Raw genomic sequence first — 19,746 nt, 5'->3', positions numbered from 1 at the left:
AATGTATAGCGCGGTCATATGAGATATTGATCAATCGGCGGAACGAGATAGGCTTTATCTTTGGTGAGACAGCTCATAAGAAAAGACTCAGTAAAACAATTCTTGCGAGAAGTATTCGTGCATAGTGTTATTTCATATTTGTGACTTTGAAATATTATTTTTGTCAAAGTGTACTGTTTGTGTTTACATTTAAAAAATGACCGATCAAGATTTGAGAAGCCTGGTAACGTGGCTAAACACTTTCGAATTGGAAGCTCCACATTCGACTGTGGAGGAAATAAGTACTGGAGTAGCTTTAGCACAGGCACTTACCCAAATCGCACCAGAATGGTTTTCAACATCATGGTACTCGAGAATCAAATTTAATGTGGGCACCAACAAGCATATTAAGATTAGCAATCTCAAGAAAATTGTAGAAGCTGTGATCGAGTATTACGTGGAGTGTCTTAATCAGCAATTGATTGGTTACGTTAAACCTGACGTTCAAAAAATTGGCGAACATTGCGATGTTGACGAGTTAAAGAGACTTTTACAATTGGTATTGGGCTGCGCTGTCAACTGTCAGCAGAAGCAGCAATTCATCATTCGAATTATGGAATTGGAAGAGTCGGTACAACAGGTATGGACATTTAACTTCAGCTATATTCTGAATGGCATTATTCTGTGATGACTTTTTAATTTACATTATATTATATACTACAGATCATCATGCAAAATATTCAACATTTGGAGGGAAATATAAAAGGGAGATTGGCCGTAAATGTTGATTTCGAATTCTTGGATGAGAATGACAGAACTCAGCAGAAATTATTATTAGACGAATTGCAAGCTGCTAAAGAACAGAACGATCAATTATCTTACAAGTGTACCGCATTAGATCAGCAACTTTGCATTTTACAAGAGGAAAACAGTACCTTCCACTCGCAAAATAATAGATTGCAGTTAAGATTGTCAGAGCTTCAAAATGTAGAAAGTGATGCTGTAAAGACGCACCAAAAATTATTTGAGGTTCAAAAGCAAGTAGAAATGTTGAAAGATAACATTTACAAGTTGGAAACGTCGCGAGACAATTATTTGTCGAAAATAGATATATTGCAGAAGGACAGAATAGAACTGCAAAGAAAACACCTGGAGTTTAAAAAATCTGCGGAAGAGTCACGGATTTTGAAAGACGAAGTGGACGCGTTGCGCGAAACTGCGGACAAAGTGCTGATATACGAATCGACGATTGAGTCTTATAAGAAAAAAATGGAAGATTTCAGTAAATTAAAGAAACAAGTGAAAATTTTGGAAGATAAAAACGCAGAATTTTTAAGGAATAAACTTGACTACGAGGAAGAAGTCAAAACAAATAGTCTGCTAAAAAGTCACTTGGAATTATGTAAAAAACAGTTAACTGAAGCTTATGACAACCTGGACAAGCAAATAAATAAATGCGACAATCTTGAATTTGAAATGAAGAAACTCGAAACTGAGTTGGACTCTGCTAAACGCGAAACAGATAGAGTAATCATAGAGTGTAGCACACTGAAAGAAACAAACGAAGAGCTAAGATGCAATCAACTTATTACAACGGAAAATATAATGTACGTGAGTAATGAGGAGGTAGTTGCCAGTACAGATTTTATACCACCATCGGTCAAGAAAAAACTTGAGCTTCTTCAACAGGAGAATAAAATACTGAAGTTAAACCAACAGAAAAAAGCTGAAGATAAATTGCCAAGGCAAACTTTATTGGATGATTCCGAGGAGAGAATTAATGAACTTAGAGCGCAAAATCGAAAGGCTAATCATAAAATCACGGATTTAGGTAAGTGCGCTTTATTATTTCCAAGGTAGCTATGTAAAAATGAATACGGTTAATTTTTACTGCGATTTACAGAGAACAAACTCGAGGAGTTGCAAAGAAACCAAATGTCGGAGTCGATAAAAGAACAGCAGAAAATCCAAATTGTGCAGGACAACGTTGACCGATTGCAAGCCGAGTACAAGCGTCTGACCGCGCACAGCGAGGAGTGCGAAAACGAAGTACAGCTGCAAAAACGACAAGTCATCGTACTACAAGAGCATCTATTGAAAAAAGAACGAGAATTGTCGGTTTTGGAAGAACGCTACAAGCGTTACGTGGACAAAGCAAAATCAGTATTAAAAATCCTCGATCCAAGAGAACAAGTTAGCAGTTTGAGTTTACTTTCTTTATCCCAATTGAGACAGAAGATTAATGCAGAGAAGAAACAAATGATCGAAAGTGCCAAACGAGCGAAAGTAGCGGCGCGAGACAGCACATTTCAAGAGAAAGAAAATATCGCTGCTTTACAAAACGATGAAAGCACGAAAGCTGTCAAAGCACAAGAAGAAAATATGATGATCACGGCATTCTACAATTTCGGATTCACGAAGTATCGGGATATCATGGATGAGAAGATTCTGGCAAATAGCGCCAATTCTAATCCTTCATTTATGACTATGCAGAGAGCGCCTACTCCGAGGAAATTGTCGACATCTTCCACTGCACAGTTTATTTGAATCGCTCGATATTATTAGATATTCATGAGAAATATCTTGTAAATTACATATTATTGATAATTCGTAATATTCTTTAATGCATCATTGTAAGACAAACCATTGAAATGAATCAACCGTCGCATCAATATATTTTGCATCTAAAAGTAACTATAAAATTTGGTTGAATAAAAAGGATACATTTTTTAAAACAACAATTTTATCCAAAATTAAAACAGTCATTGAGTTTGGTGAATATTAGTTCGTCGTTTTTTCGAGATTTAATTTTATCGAAAACCTTCAACAGCAATAAATCTTATTACATACATACGCGCCTAAATAAAAGCGTAATGACCACATTGTCATTTTGAAAGTACGGTTTCGTACAATGTGAGTTCAATTAATGATTGAAGTTCATTCATTGAACTATACTTTGTTTGAGCAGCTATGGTGGCGCCATACATTTTCGGTAGTCAGAACTATTGCCAGGCGTCAGAATTCAAGTCATTTTCATAGTGTCAGAATCGTTGTGAGAAGGCCCTATGACTGCCATTCGTATAAGAACGTCATTGTTTGCCGATTAAAGTGAGCCGAAGGATTTATTTATAGTTCAAGAATCAGTACTGCCCGTGCCTGGGCTAAATTGTTGTCACTACCACTTGATTGTTATTCAAATCTCCGACCTGTTGCTAATTGAGAAGATTACAGCTGTCTCTTTTTACTATTTACATGAACTTATATACGTCGCTGAAATAACACTCGATCAATCGTATTTTCAACTAGTTGAGAGAAATGGAGTTTGAATTTAATAGACCCGACAGAGCAAGCAAATGCACGTGGAAGCCTAATGCAGCAGACAGTCCTCATCGCGTCACTTGTAGACAGTAAGTATCAAATACAATCTGAATTTACGTATTTCCAATTAAAGTGTTGGCCGGACCATTCATTGGCGGAGATAAAAATAAGTTTGATACAATGAAAAACAGCTGGAATCGTGTAGTACACATAATTTTCGATACAGTTCATCAATTATTTACAATCAGAACAACTAAATCGACGTAAGCTTATGAATTGTATTAAATTGACACGTCAATAACACTTTGACGCCAATTCATTTTTAAACATTGCGTACATATTGTTTCCAATTTCGCAAAGAGAAAATTTTTTCTCATACATAAATGTAATAATAAAAGAGATTACCGCATCATCATCATAATTATCCATATGATAAACGCATGAAAATCTCATAGGATTCCACGTAGGATTTTGGTAGACAATTCTGTATGGGTTCAAATTATTATTGTTATTATTATTTTTGATCCCATGCTTATTTAATGTGGGACTTAAACAGTAATATTAAATTTTGACAATCGAATAAAAATATATTTTCGTAGACCGACCGATTGGAAAAATGTCATGCCAAATATTCTGCATGCAATTGGACAGACGCCGATGGTCAAGCTCAATCGCCTACCGAAAAGCTATGGAATCAATTGTGAAGTGTGTAAGTGTCATAGTTACGAATGCGTTGAATGACAAATGCTCAACTAATACTAACGATTTTCTATTGTCAAGTCGCGAAATGTGAATTTATGAATCCAGGAGGTTCAGTGAAGGACCGAATCGCGTTCAGTATGATCGAGAACGCCGAAAAAAGGGGTATTTTGAGACCAGGCTGTACGATAATTGAACCGACAAGTGGTAACACAGGAGTAGGTTTAGCGCTCGCAGCCGCTGCAGGGGGCTATCCGTGTATCATAGTTATGCCTGAGAGGTTTTCCGAAGAGAAAAGTCGTATTGCGCAAGCCTTAGGCGCCAAAATAGTACGCAGTCGATTTGATGCTGCATGGGATGGCCCTGAAGGTCCATTCGGAGTTGCTCAAACATTGCAAAGAGAAACTCCCAACAGCGTGATCCTCGATCAGGTCAGCAGCAAGTGCTGTTAGCTGAACTCGAATGTTAAAACTACAATTATTTTTCTTTTGTCAGTTTGCCAATCCAGACAACCCGTTGGTTCATTACAATCAGACCTCTATCGAGATTTGGGAACAATGTAATGGCAAGATTGATTATTTGGTTGGAGGTATCGGAACTGGTGGAACCATCACTGGAATCGGACGGAAATTTCGAGAACTATCGCCGAGTACAAAAATTATAGTAGCCTCCCCTACAAGATCCTTTCGTGATAATAAATGCTTGGATCCTGAGGATCAAATACATCATGTCGAAGGCATTGGGTTTGTTGATTTTTTTCATGGATTTTTTCTAAATTGGTTATTCATGTCGATGAAATATTATATTATTCATTAAATAGAATAAGCTTTGTCGCAACAACCACGGATCTTAATATCGTGGATATGCAAGTAAACACCGAGCAAAAGGAATGTCTGAATTTAGCTAGAGAATTGAGCAAACAGGAAGGCTTACTTTGCGGTGGGAGTAGCGGGGCTGCTTTATCGGCAGCATTGAATGTCGCCAAAGATTTGCCTGCGAACAAACGCGTGGTGGTCATTTTACCAGATACCATTTACAATTACATGACCCAGTTTGTTGCCGATTCGTGGATGGAATGGAAAAATTTCCTGGTAATTTTTTTTATAAATAACTTGTCGCGGTTTTCAATTGTGAAAATCTACAATTTTGATTTTAGGATCCACCGAAACCGTTGAAAACTAATGAATGGTGGTGGGATTTACCGGTTTCTGAAATATCTCTAAATAAACCTATTGTTCTACCGAATGACTCGACTTGTGAAAAAGCTCTGACACTGCTGCCAGAAGAAGGCATCCATCGAGTAGCCATTGTTGACGAGAACGGCTGTATCAACGGCTTTGTCACTCGCAACAAACTGTTAAGTGGTCTGATATCTGGAGAAATAAAGTCCTCTGATCTTGCAATGAAAGCGCTCATTAAATAGTTCAAGAGGGTTGCCAAGACGATTACACTCGGTAGACTTTCCCGAATTATTGAACATTCATTGTACGCTGTTGTCTACGATGAAAATAATAATGATTCTCTCGTTGGAATTGTAACACAAAATGATCTATTCAATTATGTTTCTCAGCGCAAATAATCGAATTGTGAACGGTAATGTTAGCAAACGATGTAATTGTTTATTTTGCATGTATGCATGTAGAGCATGAAACGATTTATTTTAATACAAGAAATTTTTTATTTTTCCAACTAAAAATTACTTTGAGAAAAGTGTGATCTTATGTATCTTCTTTTCCTTTTCATTGCCTAATTTTTCTTAAACTAGAATCGAATGGAAAATGATTATATTACTTCGCACAATGCTCATTAACTAACGATGAATAGCTCATTGATTATTTATACACTGTGATAATCTTTTTATGTTTCAACGTTCAAAGTTAACAAAAGCTTGACATATTTCACAATTTGAAGGCAAATCAAATGTATTATATGTGTACTAATAAGTTTATATGTTTTTAATTTCACATTCAATGATTATCATTGATATGCACTAAAATAGAAAAATGAATGAATGAATAAAATTGTAAGTTCAATTATAAAATTTGACATGAGTGTATGGAATTTTATAAGCAAGAGTGAGAATAAGAGATTATGGTCTTTTTACGTAAGGAGACATGAGATGTCAAACATCACCCATCAGCCGTTTACCATGGGGAAAAAAGATAGTCATGCTATATTATTGTAATAATTATATTAATATATATATATATATATTTTATCATTGCTCATATCTTGCGCAGTAACGAACAGATGTTAAACAAAGAATTTGTTTTGTAACTTAATAATTTCGATACATGTCCGATGTCCATCAGCCAATGTTCAAAATCTCCTTATGCAGAAAGTTCCTTATATTCCAAATTATAAAAAATGGTTTATTAAAAGTATATCTTAAACTTTGAACCAAATGAAAGCATAAGGGCAATCTTAAAAATTATCCATTTTGAAAGCAATAAAAGCTTTTGACAAATAATTAAACATAACAAAATGAATGTGTAAATAAATATAAAAGAAATTACAATGGAAACATAATAAAAAATTATATAATAATCAGAATTATCTCCGAAATCGTAAATACACACAGAAGCGCCTGTAGAGTACTAACACGTCACACTGGTAAAGCGGCTCGAATCTCCCCACTTATAGTCATCCACCACGGCATACGCGCAGACGCTTTGAGATTCACTCTCTCGCCGTTATTGTCTCGCACAAACAGGTTTGTCTATCTCTGTCTGATTTTCAATTTTATGAATGATGCTCGTGGTGCAGTGGATTTACGCGTCCCAACAGGATGCTATGTAAATAATCATTGATTTTTCGAGAATCATCAGTGAAAATTCACTCGTGATCAGACCCAACTTCAGTCATCCGAAAGTCGATGACTTTCACAACAAATTCGTAAAAGTTCGAGTGCTAAATTTCATTGTAGCTTATGTATAAGCGATTTGCGAAAAAAAAACAAAAGCAAAAGCTCTTGTGCATTAAAAACTGAGCTGTCTCACATATGCAATGAATTACTCGAGAAAGAATTCCCGTGCTCTCGTACGCAACGGTGCATGTTTTGTGACAGTCACAAGCATACTCACACAGCGTCAGGTGTTGATGGTATAGTGGTGTTAGTCGCCCGTGGGACGACGCGTCGACAGTTGTGCTGTATGTGGTACAATATATAGCGCGTGCAAGACTACGGAAAGCACTCACGACGATCGGTTGTAAGTTTGCGAAATAAACCTATGTATTGGCTTATTCTCACCCTGTCGTGATCGTTGAATAATAATGTAAACTTTCAAGCGAAATAGTGAAAGTTGTAAAAGCAATCGGATGAACGAGCATTGTTAACGGAAGTATACCATGGCATTGTTGTACAGTACAAGTGCGATATATTATTGCGAGAAACTGTAAACGGGTGGAAGTATAATCTCGCGCGCGGGGGTGGCTGCGAAAGAGTGGCGAGGCTAACGAACTGTCGCGCGTACGAGAGGTTACATAGTAGCGAATACATCGCCTGCAGCTGAGTGTGAAGCGTGACCGTCAGAGTACGCTTGGGATTCTTCTTTCTTTTTCGTTGATGTTTGTTGTTGCCCAATGAATATTCTACTTTTCTCTCCCTGTGCTTGTGTATTTTATTGAATTAGTCAATTTACTGGCTATCGTTTTAGTATCGACGGGCACGATATTCGATGATTGTTGGTGAGTTTTCGTTTTTTTAACGAGGTGTGTGCGGTTCATGATTATGTTTAGGATATTTTCATTATATATTTTTTTGTCGAATAGCCCAAAATAAAAAATGAATTCGTATGCTTTTTATAGATTATCATGATAAATAATTTTAATGACTTCTAAGATATGATCTATGATTTGATTCTAAGATATGATCGTAATATGCATCGTAATCGTCTGTATTTTACTTTTCTATTTTCTAACTCATTACGACAAGTTTTTTAAATCTATTTCGTGAACTTAATAATTTTATGAATTAATTAATACAAGTAGTAAGATTATATTATAAATTGATGTCGATTACTTAGCAGGAATATTTATAATAAAACAGCAAATAATAAATTAATAATAATTTTTCATTCAACTAAAAGTGTTATCATTAACTCGTTCTTTCATTTTTCAAATTATTTCTATTACGTGAAATAATTAAAATTATTAAAAGTTAACTTTAGCTGATACGTCGTTTCATCTCTCTTGAAACAAAATGAAAACTTTATCTATAAACTATTACAAGATAAAATGCAAAACCATATGCTTGATATAAAACACATATCAGTTCATAGTCAGAACAACTTACAACTTTGACATTTTAACGATTACCATTCTTAAAACCTCAGCTCGATTCATCATTAATTTATCAACATTACCACACAAATATTACTACCCGGGAATTAGGTCAAACTCGCACATTTCTCTCTCTCTCTCTCTCTCTCTCCTCTTTCTCTCTCTGTCTTTCCAAAAAAGCCTCGAGATGGAAAAACATGAAACTCACTTATTACGTAGGTTAGTTCGTGTTATTGACCGTCAGAGAACACTGGATGGAGTGCGAGAAGGATAGCATTAGCAGTGCGCGCTGCTGCTGCCAGCAGTAAAATGGAGCTGCTACGCTCGGAGGATGATGCAGGCGGCCCCTGATCGACTCGTCGCCCCGAATCCAAACTCAAGATTCATGCAGAACTCCACAAGAATGGAGCGAGATGTGTCGTCGGAGTCGAGTCTCGCTGCAGGTAATGTTTTTAATATTGTTCGTGAGTGTGACTACGACGCTGAGTGAAAAAATATAACGGTGCGTCCAGCTAAGCCGTGTTCTATCTTTTAGAGCTCTACTTCCTCATCGTGAAATTCCTGGCGCAGGGCCCTTGTCGTGCCGTCGCTGACGTAAGTTTTTTTTGTCTTTTTCGTTGAAAAAGCTTAGGCATACTAAATGAACTTGATGTTATTTTCGAAAATATTATATTATGACCATTTTACAGGTGCTTAAAGAAGAATTGGAGCGAGCCAAGGTAAGGCATTACGCTACGACTTGAACACACTTGAGCCTGTGTGCGACTGATTCAGTTGACGTTTTCCACATGGTTCGCACGTGGTTTCGCGCGTACACATCGAGCCAGTGTCAAAACAAACGCAGTGCCGTGCATTAAACATGCCAACAATCGTGAAAAAACTGAAAATTCGATAATTATCGATTTTTTCAAATTTTTAATTTTTCCATTCTGTTGATCTAATTAGCAATTTTAGGATTCTGCAAGTTAATAAGCAATTGATTTTTTATCTGATCGCAGATCCTGCCACAGAGATTGGATTGGCTTGGTAACCAGCATGGTCAAAGTTTTGCAGAATTGGTGAGTGATCGTTAATTTTTCACGTGCGTGTGTGTGTGTGTGTGTGCGCGCGTGCCAGCGCGCGCGCGTGGTGATGGGAGAAAACCTTTACGGCTAAAAATTTTCGCGCGACGCCGTAGCGATTGCAGAAAGGGTAAAGCGAGACCCGTTTTTTTTCAATTCTCGCCAGAGCATCACGCTCAATCCAATATCCCCACCACTATGCTCGCGCAGTTTGTCGAGGCTTCAGCAAAGACGATGTATCCCCACTTTTACTCGTGATCTCTCTGTCTTCGTCGCACCTATTTATTTGGAATGGAGAGAGAGAAAAAGAGGGAGGAGTGTATATCGACAAAGGGAGGGCGACTCTTCGACCGTTTCACGCTACTGACTTTTATTATTATGGTTTCTTGTTTTATTGTACTTTTTCTTTCTTTTTTTAATTAACAAGTTAGAAAAAATAATTAAATAAATTATAATAGCTGTAAGCTCGTCACAATGCTTCGACGATAAATAGTCGATCTTGGTATTTATATGGCTTCATAGTTTAGAATTTATTATATTTATTTATTTTATAATGTTTATAAGTAGATAATTTAATTTTTATCAGAGTTACACTGTCAAACGCTCAAGAGATTTTGCAGGATTGGAGGTTTGTTCAGATTTAAAAATTATATGAGAATCATCAAGTTGCTTATTATCTTTCTTGTAATTTAATCAAACAATATTTTATTAATTATTTTTATAAAATAATCAAAATGAAAGATTCAATGAATTTTTTTAATGTAGCACTTTAAATTATATTGTTATTGATTTTATTTTATTTGTTCTCTCCTTAATCTTGTATTTCACTTTCATTCTTCGGTATAGAACCGAATTCAGCTTTGAAAAACATTAAAAAAGGAAAAACTGAATTAAATTTGGTTATTTTGTAAGATTATAATAAAGAGCTATTCAATGACACTGATGTGATTGGCTGTATTGTTAGTTTATTAAATTAATCATAATAACGTTTAATTTATTTTTTAGTTTTAAATTGCTAAAAAGAAATATTTGATTTTTGGCTAAAACAATTAAATATGTGTAATAATCGACAGCAATAAAACATGCTTTTTCCATTACAGTTTCATTTGTAATTTATAAAAAGCTTAATACTATAAATATAATGTTTACAATATTTATGTTAAACAATAATGGAAAGTATATTCAAATATTCGTTATGCAACGAGTTCGAGCGTAAAAGGGTTGAAATACTGCTGTTCGGCAGCTGTTCGGTTCTTTTTTCCTTCGAGGGGGAGGAGGTGGAGAGGGTGACGATATAGAAGATCGTTATTGGCCAATGAGGCAAACGTGAAGGGATACTCGTGGCGCTGCGTGTATGTGTTCGTCGTGATGATCGATGTGGGATCAAGTTTACCTGTACGTGTACAACTTAACATATATACATACACACGCGCACGCGCGGGCGTATATCTATACAAATAGATATAAAATATTTGGTAGCTTTCTTTCGTTATCTAAGTAATAGGATGTTTTTAATTCGAAAAGTCAGCGAATAATTTGAATAAATTAAATATTAATTGAAATATGTTAATATTTAGGAAAGGAAATACTCTCACATAGGCTCGAATCACTTGCTGCAAATATGCGCTCGAATAGGTCCGGTTTTAGAAAAAGAGGTGCCTCCATGTGTAGCAGGAGCTATTTCTTTGCTTGGTGCGGGAAGACAATCCTTGTTGCGCACAAAAGAAGGTAAACTACGACGACTTATAATTACAATTTTCTGAGACACTAATTTTTAAAATTACGGTACAGACATGCAGCGATTCTTTCGGACAATCACCGATTACACAACGAGGAATGGAGGAAAACCACTTCTAAATCCATCAGGACATTTTCCAGTGTTGAATATATGTAAGGATAATTTTTATTCTCTATTCTAATAAAGATTTTTATTTTTTGTCAAATTGAATTTCATACATAATTCATTGACATAAGAATTGTCGCGAATATTATCGCGATTTGCTATACAATTGTATAGCAACAATATATAATACATCGACGATCATCCAGTGATAATATAAATAATGCGAAACTTTATTACAGTAAAAGTGCTTCAAGGCCGAGAAAACTCCGGACCGATGAGTCGTCGCGAAGTCGTCTCCACCTTGTTTTACAGCAAAATGCAGCTCTATCGTCACACGTTGGGCCACCTCTCGGCAGTTTATTGTGTACTGTTCGATCGTACAGGAAAGTATATTATTACTGGTGCCGATGACCTACTTGTGAAAGTTTGGAGTTCGACTGACGGCCGATTGCTCGCTACTTTCCGCGGTGCCTCTTCCGAAATTATGGACATTGCTGTGAACTTTGATAATACTTTGCTGGCTGCTGGTAGTCTGGATAAAATCATCAGAGTTTGGTGTTTTCAAACTATGTCACCGGTGTGTATTTGTGTTTTTTTATGTATATTATGTTGGAGTAATTTTTTCGAATTTAACCATGAATACCTCTATTGTAGATTGCTGTGTTGTCAGGTCATACGGGAATGATCACCTCTGTGAATTTTTGTCCAATTTCATGTAAAGGAATTAATTATTTAGTATCGACGAGTAGTGACGGTTCCGTTGCGTTTTGGTCACACGCGAGAGAAGGCATCGAAAGAGTATTGTTTCAGTGAGTATTATATTTCATTTATTCATTATCATCTCATCCATTTTATAAACTATGATCATTCAGTAAATTTAAATTAAATGTTTTAAACACGTTATTTATCTGTATTCAAAATGAATCGGTGTATTTACAGACCTAAACCAATTCAATACCATGAGAAAATGCGGCCAGGTCAAGCGCAAATGATTTGTGCCTCGTTCAGTCCCGGTGGTGCATTCATGGCCGCTGGTTCGGCCGATCATCATGTACGTGTCTACATGATGCTTGGCGACGAGGGACCGAAACGTGTACTCGAAGTCGAAGCACACAGTGATACTGTCGACAGTATACAATGGGCTCACAGTGGATTGAGGTTTATCTCAGGTTCCAAGGACGGCACGGCAAACGTCTGGAATTTCGAGCAGCAGCAATGGCAGCATAATGTATTGGTTATGCATACCAAGTTAGCAGGGTACGTTTTAAATATATCTTAATATATTCATTTTCTAAAAATAAGTGTGAATATTATTTTGTTCAAATTAATTTAATTATGATTTTTCAAACTTTTATAGTGAACCATTAACAGATGAAGATAGCAACAAGAAAATGAAAGTGACAATGGTATGCTGGGACGTGAGTGACGAGTGGGTAGTGACAGCAGTGAACGACAGTTCGTTGAAAGTATGGAACTCGAAGACCGCCGAGCTTGTAAAAGTGCTACGTGGTCACAAAGATGAAGTGTTCGTTTTGGAGTCTCATCCTATTGATCCAAGAGTTATACTGAGTGCTGGCCATGATGGTCAACTTATTATTTGGGATGTGCTCAATACCGAACCAATTGCGTGCTTTCAAAACTTCATCGAAGGTCAAGGCAATGGTGCTGTATACGATGCTAAGTGGTCGGCGGATGGTACCAAAATTGCAGCTACAGATTCACACGGGCATTTGATGATGTATGGATTTGGTTCTGGCGTTGAACGGTTGAAAATTGTGTGTATAATATTTGATGACTTATTTTCATTTTACAATTAAAGAATGATAAATAAAATGATATTTATTTGTTGCAGATACCGAAAGAATTATTTTTCCACACTGACTACCGGCCTTTAATAAGAGATGCCAATAATTATGTGCTAGATGAACAAACGCAAACGGCACCACATCTGATGCCACCGCCTTTTCTCGTCGACGTCGACGGTAATCCTTACCCACCCGCTTTACAAAGACTAGTACCTGGTAGAGAAAACTGTCGAGGTGAGCAATTGGTTCCAAATATCGCTGTTGGTGCCAGTGGTGAGTATACAACTAAATTATTTAAGCCTGTAATCGAGATAGTTTTGTATATAACACACTTACACTGTATTTTTATATGTTACAGGGCAGCAAGAGATAATCGAGGGATTGCCAGAAGATGGGCAGCAACCACGTTCGAATATTGACAGGCTGATCGAAGACTTGGCCCAGCGTCAGAGATTACATGGCGAAAATAATGATCATCAATACGCTGACCAGCAATTGGAAGAAGAACATCCAGCTCGTCAAGTTGCTAGTCCACGAGGTAGTAGACCTGGTTTACGTCGTGTCGGTGATGTTGAGGGCGTGAGACAAAGTAGCGGTAATTGGCAAAGAGACAATACGACACCGTGGAACAAACCTATTCTTGCAAGGCCAATTAATCCAGCAGTATTACATACTGTTTATCGCCAATTGTACGTTGATTATTCTATGAATTCTGTAAGCTGTATATTGTACCTGAGTTTTCAGATAAATGTTTTTTTTAAATTCCTAGAAATGCAACGGCTGAGGCGGAAATGGATTGTTATAAACGTGAAATGAAAAGACGACCGCAAGAAGTTTCCACTGCCACTACGCCTGACCAAAGCAGATCTCAAACTCGCAAGAAAAATCAAGCTCGACACGGTTATAGAACCAGAGCTACTCGAGGCGAAGAACAAGAGGAAGATGAGGATTTTGAGGTAATAATAATAAGTGATATTAACAAAGCTGACACAATTCTACGAAATCATTTATGAAAGATGCTCATTAACTGCGTTTGATTTTAGAACGAAGAAAGCTCCGGAACCAGCAATGAATCATCTTCCAACGAGGAAGAACTTTGTTCAGATAGCTCAACATCTGACAGCAGTACCGAATACTCAGACTGGATAGCAGATACTGGTGTTAATTTAGAGCCGCCTAAGCGAAGTAAACGAAAACCTGTTCAGAAGAGGCCACCCCCTGCTGCCTCAGCTGCTAGAGCTGTTACTCCCAGTAGTGATCCAGAAAGGAGGAGAAGTCAACGACCAAAGAAGAAAGTATGTATTTTTTATTTTTTGAAACACAGTCAATTAAATATTACGTTTGTATGCTCAGACGGTGCCCACATTGCCAGAATCAAGCTCGGAGATCACTGAAGTACCTGAAATTTATCGTCCATCGGATTGGCTCAGCGAAGTTATTCCAAGAAAAGCACCTTACTATCCGCAGATGGGCGATGAGATTGTTTATTTCCGACAGGGTCACAAGAGGTACTTGGACGCTGTTAGAGCCAAAAAGATTTACGAAGTTACTCGAGTTTCCGAACCTTGGGCCAAATTAGATCTCAAAGTAAGTAATTGTAGAATAATTAAAAAACAAAATAAAAATAAAAATTAGATTTTAAACAACGTAATTAATTTATCAGGCACAAGAGTTCGTTAAAGTCATAGGGATAAAATACGTTATCCGTCCACCAAGATTGTGTTGTCTGAAACTTGCGCAGATGAGCGAGGACGGTCGGATGACAGGCAAAACGTTCACGATCAAGTATCACGATATGCCGGATGTATTGGATTTCTTGGTATTACGTCAAACTTACGACATTGCGATCGAAAGAAATTGGGAAAACGGTCATAGATTCAGGTGTATGATCGATGATGGATGGTGGATGGGAACAATTGTTTCGGTACAGCCTCTTGATGAAGAATTTCCCGACTCATACTTCATGTGCTTCAATATCAAATGGGACAGCGGAGAGACTGAGTTTATGAGTCCTTGGGATCTTGAGCCTATTAACGAAGCTAGTGAGTCAACTTTTTGACAATTTTCCCTACTCAATACGCAGCAATTCTGAGCTTTAAAACAAATTCATGATTGTTAATTTATTTTATTTTAGGACTACCAACAAAAGCCGGTGGTTCGGTACCAGTTCTACCCGAAGAGATTCAAGAAACTCTTTATCAACCGCAACATGAAGAATGGCCAATGGGCGATCGAGACACTGCGTGCAATCGTATCATCCAAGGTCTCGATCAAGTGATGACTTTGGCCATCGCCGAACCATTTATCGCACCAGTAGATTTGAACGTATATCCGACTTATGCCTTCGTAGTTGAATATCTGATCGACCTGTCTACCATTAAAGCTCGTTTCGAGAATCGATTCTACAGGAGAATTACATCCGCGCAGTTTGATGTGAGATATCTTGCGGCTAATGCTGAAACCTTCAACGAGCCACACAGTCAGATTATTAAACAAGCAAGGATAGTCACAGATATCTGTTTAAAAATTATCAAGTAACTTTCAATTCTTTCAATTTTTTTGTATGACGAACAACTTTGCTAAGTTTCTGCTTTTACAGAGATGTCACTCAGCACGATGTTCTGGCGTTATATCACGAGATTGCCGATATCTACCATTCGTCGTCTGACACGGATGTTGATGTGGAAGATATTAACAGACCGTCGACAAGCTCTCAAAGACCAACAAGAACGGCTGCATTAAAAAACATTAACGTTGTACCGATAATGAGCCAAGACTGGCGAATTCCCTGCAAGCAACTGCTAGATTTATTATGGCAGTGTGAAGATTCGATACCGTTCAGGTATGCAAAATAAACGAGATAATCAAATGTCTTTGACGTAAACTCTAACTCATTGAAGTTTTTTTGTTGTAATATTTTAGAGAGCCCGTTGATACTTTGGAACATCCGGAATATCATCAAGTTATAGACACGCCAATGGATTTGGGAACTGTAAAAGAAGATTTATTAGGAGGCAACTATGATTCGCCCGTGGAATTTGCCAAAGATATGAAATTAATATTCACAAACAGTAAAAATTTTAATACTAATCAGCGTTCGAAGGTACAAACAAATTTATACAAATCGACATTATTAAAAATTACATTAAAATCTATTTTTATAATTTTTAGATTTACTCCATGACGGTGCGATTATCGGCTATGTTCGAAGAACATATGAAAAAAATACTGAATAGATGGAAATCAGCTTCGCGTGCCAAAGATCGAAATGCTATTAAAAGTAGAAATAAAAGTAAACGTAAAACGAGAAGCAACAAGGGATCACCTACGAAGAATCAAATGACAAATGGAGCAGGTAAGTTCATTTGTAAAGAAATCGTTTGGTTTTTTTTTTTAAATTTCCAGTTAAATTGTTTCTTTTAGGTCCATCTAAGAGAAAAAGAGATAGCAGCGATGAAGATGAAGAAGATGTTGATGTTGAGGACGATCATATGGAGGACGAGGAAGAAGAGGAGGAAGCACAGCCAGGTATATTTAGTACAATATATAATTTGAGTCTAAACACACATTTTTTATACTCTTATCTTGCATTTAGGGCCCTCAACTCTTACCAACGGTCACTCGCAACGCTTTGCCAGGGCATCCAAAAATCGACCGTCTTTACGACCTCGTAATGTCAATGGCAAATCAAAACTTAAACATTTCCATTGCGATAACGATGACGATGATGACGACGATGACGACGTGGACAGTGGATCATCAAGTTCAAGTGAAAGCGATTATAATGAAAAAAATACACGCATGAGACGCACAAGAACACGACAACCGAAGACTACAATGACGAATGGCCATAATGATAGCGACTCTGGAGACGACTATGAGCCAAGTGCAAAGGGCAAGCAAACAAAAAATCATAGGGCAAAGAATAGTATGAAAACAAGACCAATGAGAACACCAGAGAAAAAGTATATTGTAGATGATGATGACGAGGAAGAAGAGGAGGAAGTGATTGAGCATGACGAGGACGAGGACGAAGAAAGTGAGGAGAGCGTAGAAATTGGGCAGAGATACACCCGTATGACAAGGCATATACCAAATTCTACTCGGAATAATATCCAAGATTCGAGTGACGAAGAAGAAGAAGGAGATGAACAGGAAGAAGACAATCACGGTGAAATTCCGCAGAATAACCACCAAATGCAAGTAAATGAAGATGAAGAAGATGAAGAAGATGAAGAAGAAGAAGAAGAAGAAGAAGATGAAGATGAAGATCAGGAACCTACTGCCGAAATGAAAAATGATGATGATTACGTAGATGAGGAAATGCAAGAGAACGGCGATAGTGATGACGAATCAGAGAATAACCAAGTGCTGAGCAACTGTAACTATACTCGTACAAGTACTATCCAGACGCGTAAAACTCGCATCGTTTCTCGTGACTCCGATAGTAGTGGCCCGGTGAAACGTCTTCGTCGCACTGGTGTCAAACGCATGCGTTACAACGATGATAGCGAGGACGATGACGATGATGAAGATGATGAAGATGCACCAATTAAAACTCGTCGGATTGTCAAAAGGCCATACTACGGTGAAGATGGAAGCGATGACGATGGTGGTAGAAATGATCCTACTCGAGGAATTAGTGTAAGTAGTCGTGGCAGAGTGAGGAAAATGACTCCAAAAGCTATGTCTGCACTACGGTAATGATAGACTTGTACATAGAGAAAAAAGTGTGAGTTACCGAGATCTTTAGTTTTTACAAACAAGGGTGTGTCATTTCTAATACATAACGTAAATGTGTTTGATCTAGAAGATGCTACTTTTGCTTTTTTCTTTTTCGTTCATCAACTGATAGAAATTTAAGTAGATTTAAGTAGTTTATAAATTTTTTTTGTTTGCAAGTGTAGGCATAATCATTTACGACGTGAAACAAGCGATATGAATGTAACTATTTTTAAATTTAAATACTTAGTGATTGAATGAATGAATGATTTGCACAGCTACGTGAAAGTGCATAGCACTAAAATATAAAGTGTAATTTTTTATTCTTGATAATATATGGAATAAACCGAAACAATAAGCGGAATTCTTCGATTTTATTCTAGGATCATGCTCAAATAAGGTCAATGAATAAAATTTTTCGTAATACGAAACGAATAGTGCAAACTAGATGAAATTAACAATGATTATAAGAATGATTACACAACTAAAAAAAATAAAATTACTGTTTACACGATGCTGGAAAAATGTTTGAATATTTTACAGATGGATTGCCAAGTATTGCCTATTTTCTTAAACTTAATTAGTTCTTTTCATAGAAATATCGATCTTGACACGTATGTGACAATCTGAATATTGATAATTGCTCGTTTCTGCTTTTGTTTATTTAATAGACCTACGATAAGAGCAATGCTATGTAGTAGGATATTTATTTATTAATAGAGCAAAAATTTTTTATAAATTTCAATCGAATAAAAATGTCTGTACAGTACTTACTATACCCCCTGGAGAACGAACGCAATAAAATCGTTCTTAGCGTCAGCTTAATGACTGTGCCTTTGATCAACATTGAAAATGCAATGGCACTTGTTTATTGTCGTGTAATATTTGTATAAAAAAAAGAAAAGATTTTGACTACTGAAACGAATTAATTTTTCTCATGAAAACTGCCATTCAAGTTGTTAAATATCGAATACACCAAACAACATTGATTAATTTTTTTATTTCACGACATTGCTCGTTAAGATTAAAATCTCAAGATAATGACTGTGTAGCCAATGAGATAGAGATATAGATTTTTTCTTTTCATTTTTCAAACCCGACTGTTCAAAATTGTACTACGAGTGAAAGAAGTTTATTAATGTTTGCGCAATTAATCGAAGTCTCTACTGTTTTAAGCCATTGTGATATTAGCTTAAGAAGGTATAAATAATGATTGTAATATTGACAAACAAAAAATTATGGGTTAGCAATGGTTATTTTTTTAACAAAAACGTTAATGTCATATCAATTAAAATGAAAAATAGCTTAAAGTACTCGACTGAGATTGTATTAATTTAATAAAAATTAAATTAAAAAAATTAATTTAACGTTTTTTCCAAATCCTTACCAGTATTCTTATTTCATATTGAAAAAAATTAAAAAGTAATTATCAAATGCTACGTTTAAAAAAATCCCTTTTTTTATTTTGAGAAAGGAACATTCTTAATTTTACAAGTTTCTTTTTTGCTGAATAAGTAATTCAAGTTTGCAGCAAATTTACGAACATTGTGTGTTTAGTGTTGCACAGCGTATTTCGAATTATTTATTTGTAATACTGAAATGTTTATCGACGCTGTATTTTCGTTCAAACAGCCTTGTTTATGGCTTGTTAAAATTTTAAGTTATATTTAATTTATATTTCTGACAAAATTACATGGCAGAGATCAGATAATCAATTTAAAAATAAAAACAAGGAAATACGTAACATATTTTTTAAATAAAAATCAGTTGCCAGAACAGTGTCCAATTCTTTTCGTATGCATCGACGGTTTGCCTTCTCTGAAAACCTATTAGTACTCTTAATTACTTATGTAATCGTTAAAAAACTCGAACTCAAGTTTAGATCTCGATATTGAAGTAATTAAAGCTTCAATTTGTAGCTATTATGGAAGTCAATCTTTAAAGATCTATTAATTTCTTTGAGTAAAATGTTCTTAGTGACCGTCACTATCTGTTTCAATAATATTTACTATTTAAAAACTATTTATGGTTTTAAATT

The 19,746-nt window shown here is 36.2% G+C and overlaps 3 protein-coding genes across 7 annotated transcripts; all 3 read left to right on the top strand.

The window, feature by feature from the left end:
• The first annotated feature begins 86 nt into the window (after window positions 1-86).
• On the top strand, window positions 87-2,691 carry LOC131665833 (protein Hook homolog 3-like). Its single transcript, XM_058937994.1, has 3 exons — window positions 87-619; window positions 703-1,810; window positions 1,883-2,691. Exons 1-3 carry the CDS (start codon window positions 197-199, stop codon window positions 2,524-2,526), a joined length of 2,175 nt encoding a protein of 724 aa, XP_058793977.1. The 5' UTR covers window positions 87-196; the 3' UTR covers window positions 2,527-2,691.
• A 346-nt stretch (window positions 2,692-3,037) lies between these two features.
• Window positions 3,038-5,912, top strand: LOC131665785 (cystathionine beta-synthase-like). Its single transcript, XM_058937902.1, has 6 exons — window positions 3,038-3,386; window positions 3,897-4,006; window positions 4,078-4,427; window positions 4,492-4,739; window positions 4,817-5,087; window positions 5,153-5,912. Exons 1-6 carry the CDS (start codon window positions 3,295-3,297, stop codon window positions 5,417-5,419), a joined length of 1,338 nt encoding a protein of 445 aa, XP_058793885.1. The 5' UTR covers window positions 3,038-3,294; the 3' UTR covers window positions 5,420-5,912.
• Window positions 5,913-6,682: 770 nt separating this feature from the next.
• On the top strand, window positions 6,683-19,026 carry LOC131665789 (PH-interacting protein). Of its 5 annotated transcripts, none has more exons than XM_058937912.1 (23): window positions 6,683-6,709; window positions 8,497-8,720; window positions 8,813-8,871; window positions 8,967-8,996; window positions 9,276-9,335; window positions 10,916-11,066; window positions 11,130-11,228; window positions 11,421-11,758; window positions 11,836-11,990; window positions 12,121-12,438; window positions 12,539-12,956; window positions 13,034-13,259; window positions 13,345-13,675; window positions 13,756-13,942; window positions 14,030-14,281; window positions 14,340-14,573; window positions 14,650-15,028; window positions 15,121-15,520; window positions 15,586-15,828; window positions 15,909-16,089; window positions 16,158-16,341; window positions 16,410-16,514; window positions 16,582-19,026. In XM_058937912.1, exons 2-23 carry the CDS (start codon window positions 8,609-8,611, stop codon window positions 17,688-17,690), a joined length of 5,571 nt encoding a protein of 1,856 aa, XP_058793895.1. In that variant the 5' UTR covers window positions 6,683-6,709; window positions 8,497-8,608; the 3' UTR covers window positions 17,691-19,026. The 5 variants fall into 5 exon arrangements, with proteins under 5 accessions (XP_058793895.1, XP_058793893.1, XP_058793894.1 ...); XM_058937910.1 differs by lacking the exon at window positions 6,683-6,709 and adding an exon at window positions 6,786-7,205; XM_058937911.1 differs by lacking the exon at window positions 6,683-6,709 and adding an exon at window positions 6,786-7,529.
• The last annotated feature ends 720 nt before the right edge of the window (window positions 19,027-19,746 follow it).

Source organism: Phymastichus coffea, unplaced genomic scaffold (assembly GCF_024137745.1).
Source record: "Phymastichus coffea isolate CEN01 unplaced genomic scaffold, Cenicafe_Pcof_1.1 PCOF00054, whole genome shotgun sequence".
NCBI classification, from domain to species: domain Eukaryota; kingdom Metazoa; phylum Arthropoda; class Insecta; order Hymenoptera; family Eulophidae; genus Phymastichus; species Phymastichus coffea.
This window is presented reverse-complemented; position numbering and strand designations above follow the sequence as displayed.

Bases quoted from the DNA above. Each gene is read 5' to 3' on its own strand.
- LOC131665789 (XM_058937912.1), top strand. From the start codon at position 8,609: ATGATGCAGGCGGCCCCTGATCGACTCGTCGCCCCGAATCCAAACTCA. The intron at 8,721-8,812 runs GTAATGTTTTTA...TCTATCTTTTAG, and splicing joins GGAGTCGAGTCTCGCTGCAG to AGCTCTACTTCCTCATCGTG. The intron at 11,067-11,129 runs GTAAACTACGAC...ATTACGGTACAG, and splicing joins CTTGTTGCGCACAAAAGAAG to ACATGCAGCGATTCTTTCGG.
- LOC131665785 (XM_058937902.1), top strand. From the start codon at position 3,295: ATGGAGTTTGAATTTAATAGACCCGACAGAGCAAGCAAATGCACGTGG. The intron at 3,387-3,896 runs GTAAGTATCAAA...ATATTTTCGTAG, and splicing joins CATCGCGTCACTTGTAGACA to ACCGACCGATTGGAAAAATG. The intron at 4,428-4,491 runs GTCAGCAGCAAG...TTCTTTTGTCAG, and splicing joins ACAGCGTGATCCTCGATCAG to TTTGCCAATCCAGACAACCC.
- LOC131665833 (XM_058937994.1), top strand. From the start codon at position 197: ATGACCGATCAAGATTTGAGAAGCCTGGTAACGTGGCTAAACACTTTC. The intron at 620-702 runs GTATGGACATTT...TATATACTACAG, and splicing joins TGGAAGAGTCGGTACAACAG to ATCATCATGCAAAATATTCA. The intron at 1,811-1,882 runs GTAAGTGCGCTT...TGCGATTTACAG, and splicing joins TCATAAAATCACGGATTTAG to AGAACAAACTCGAGGAGTTG.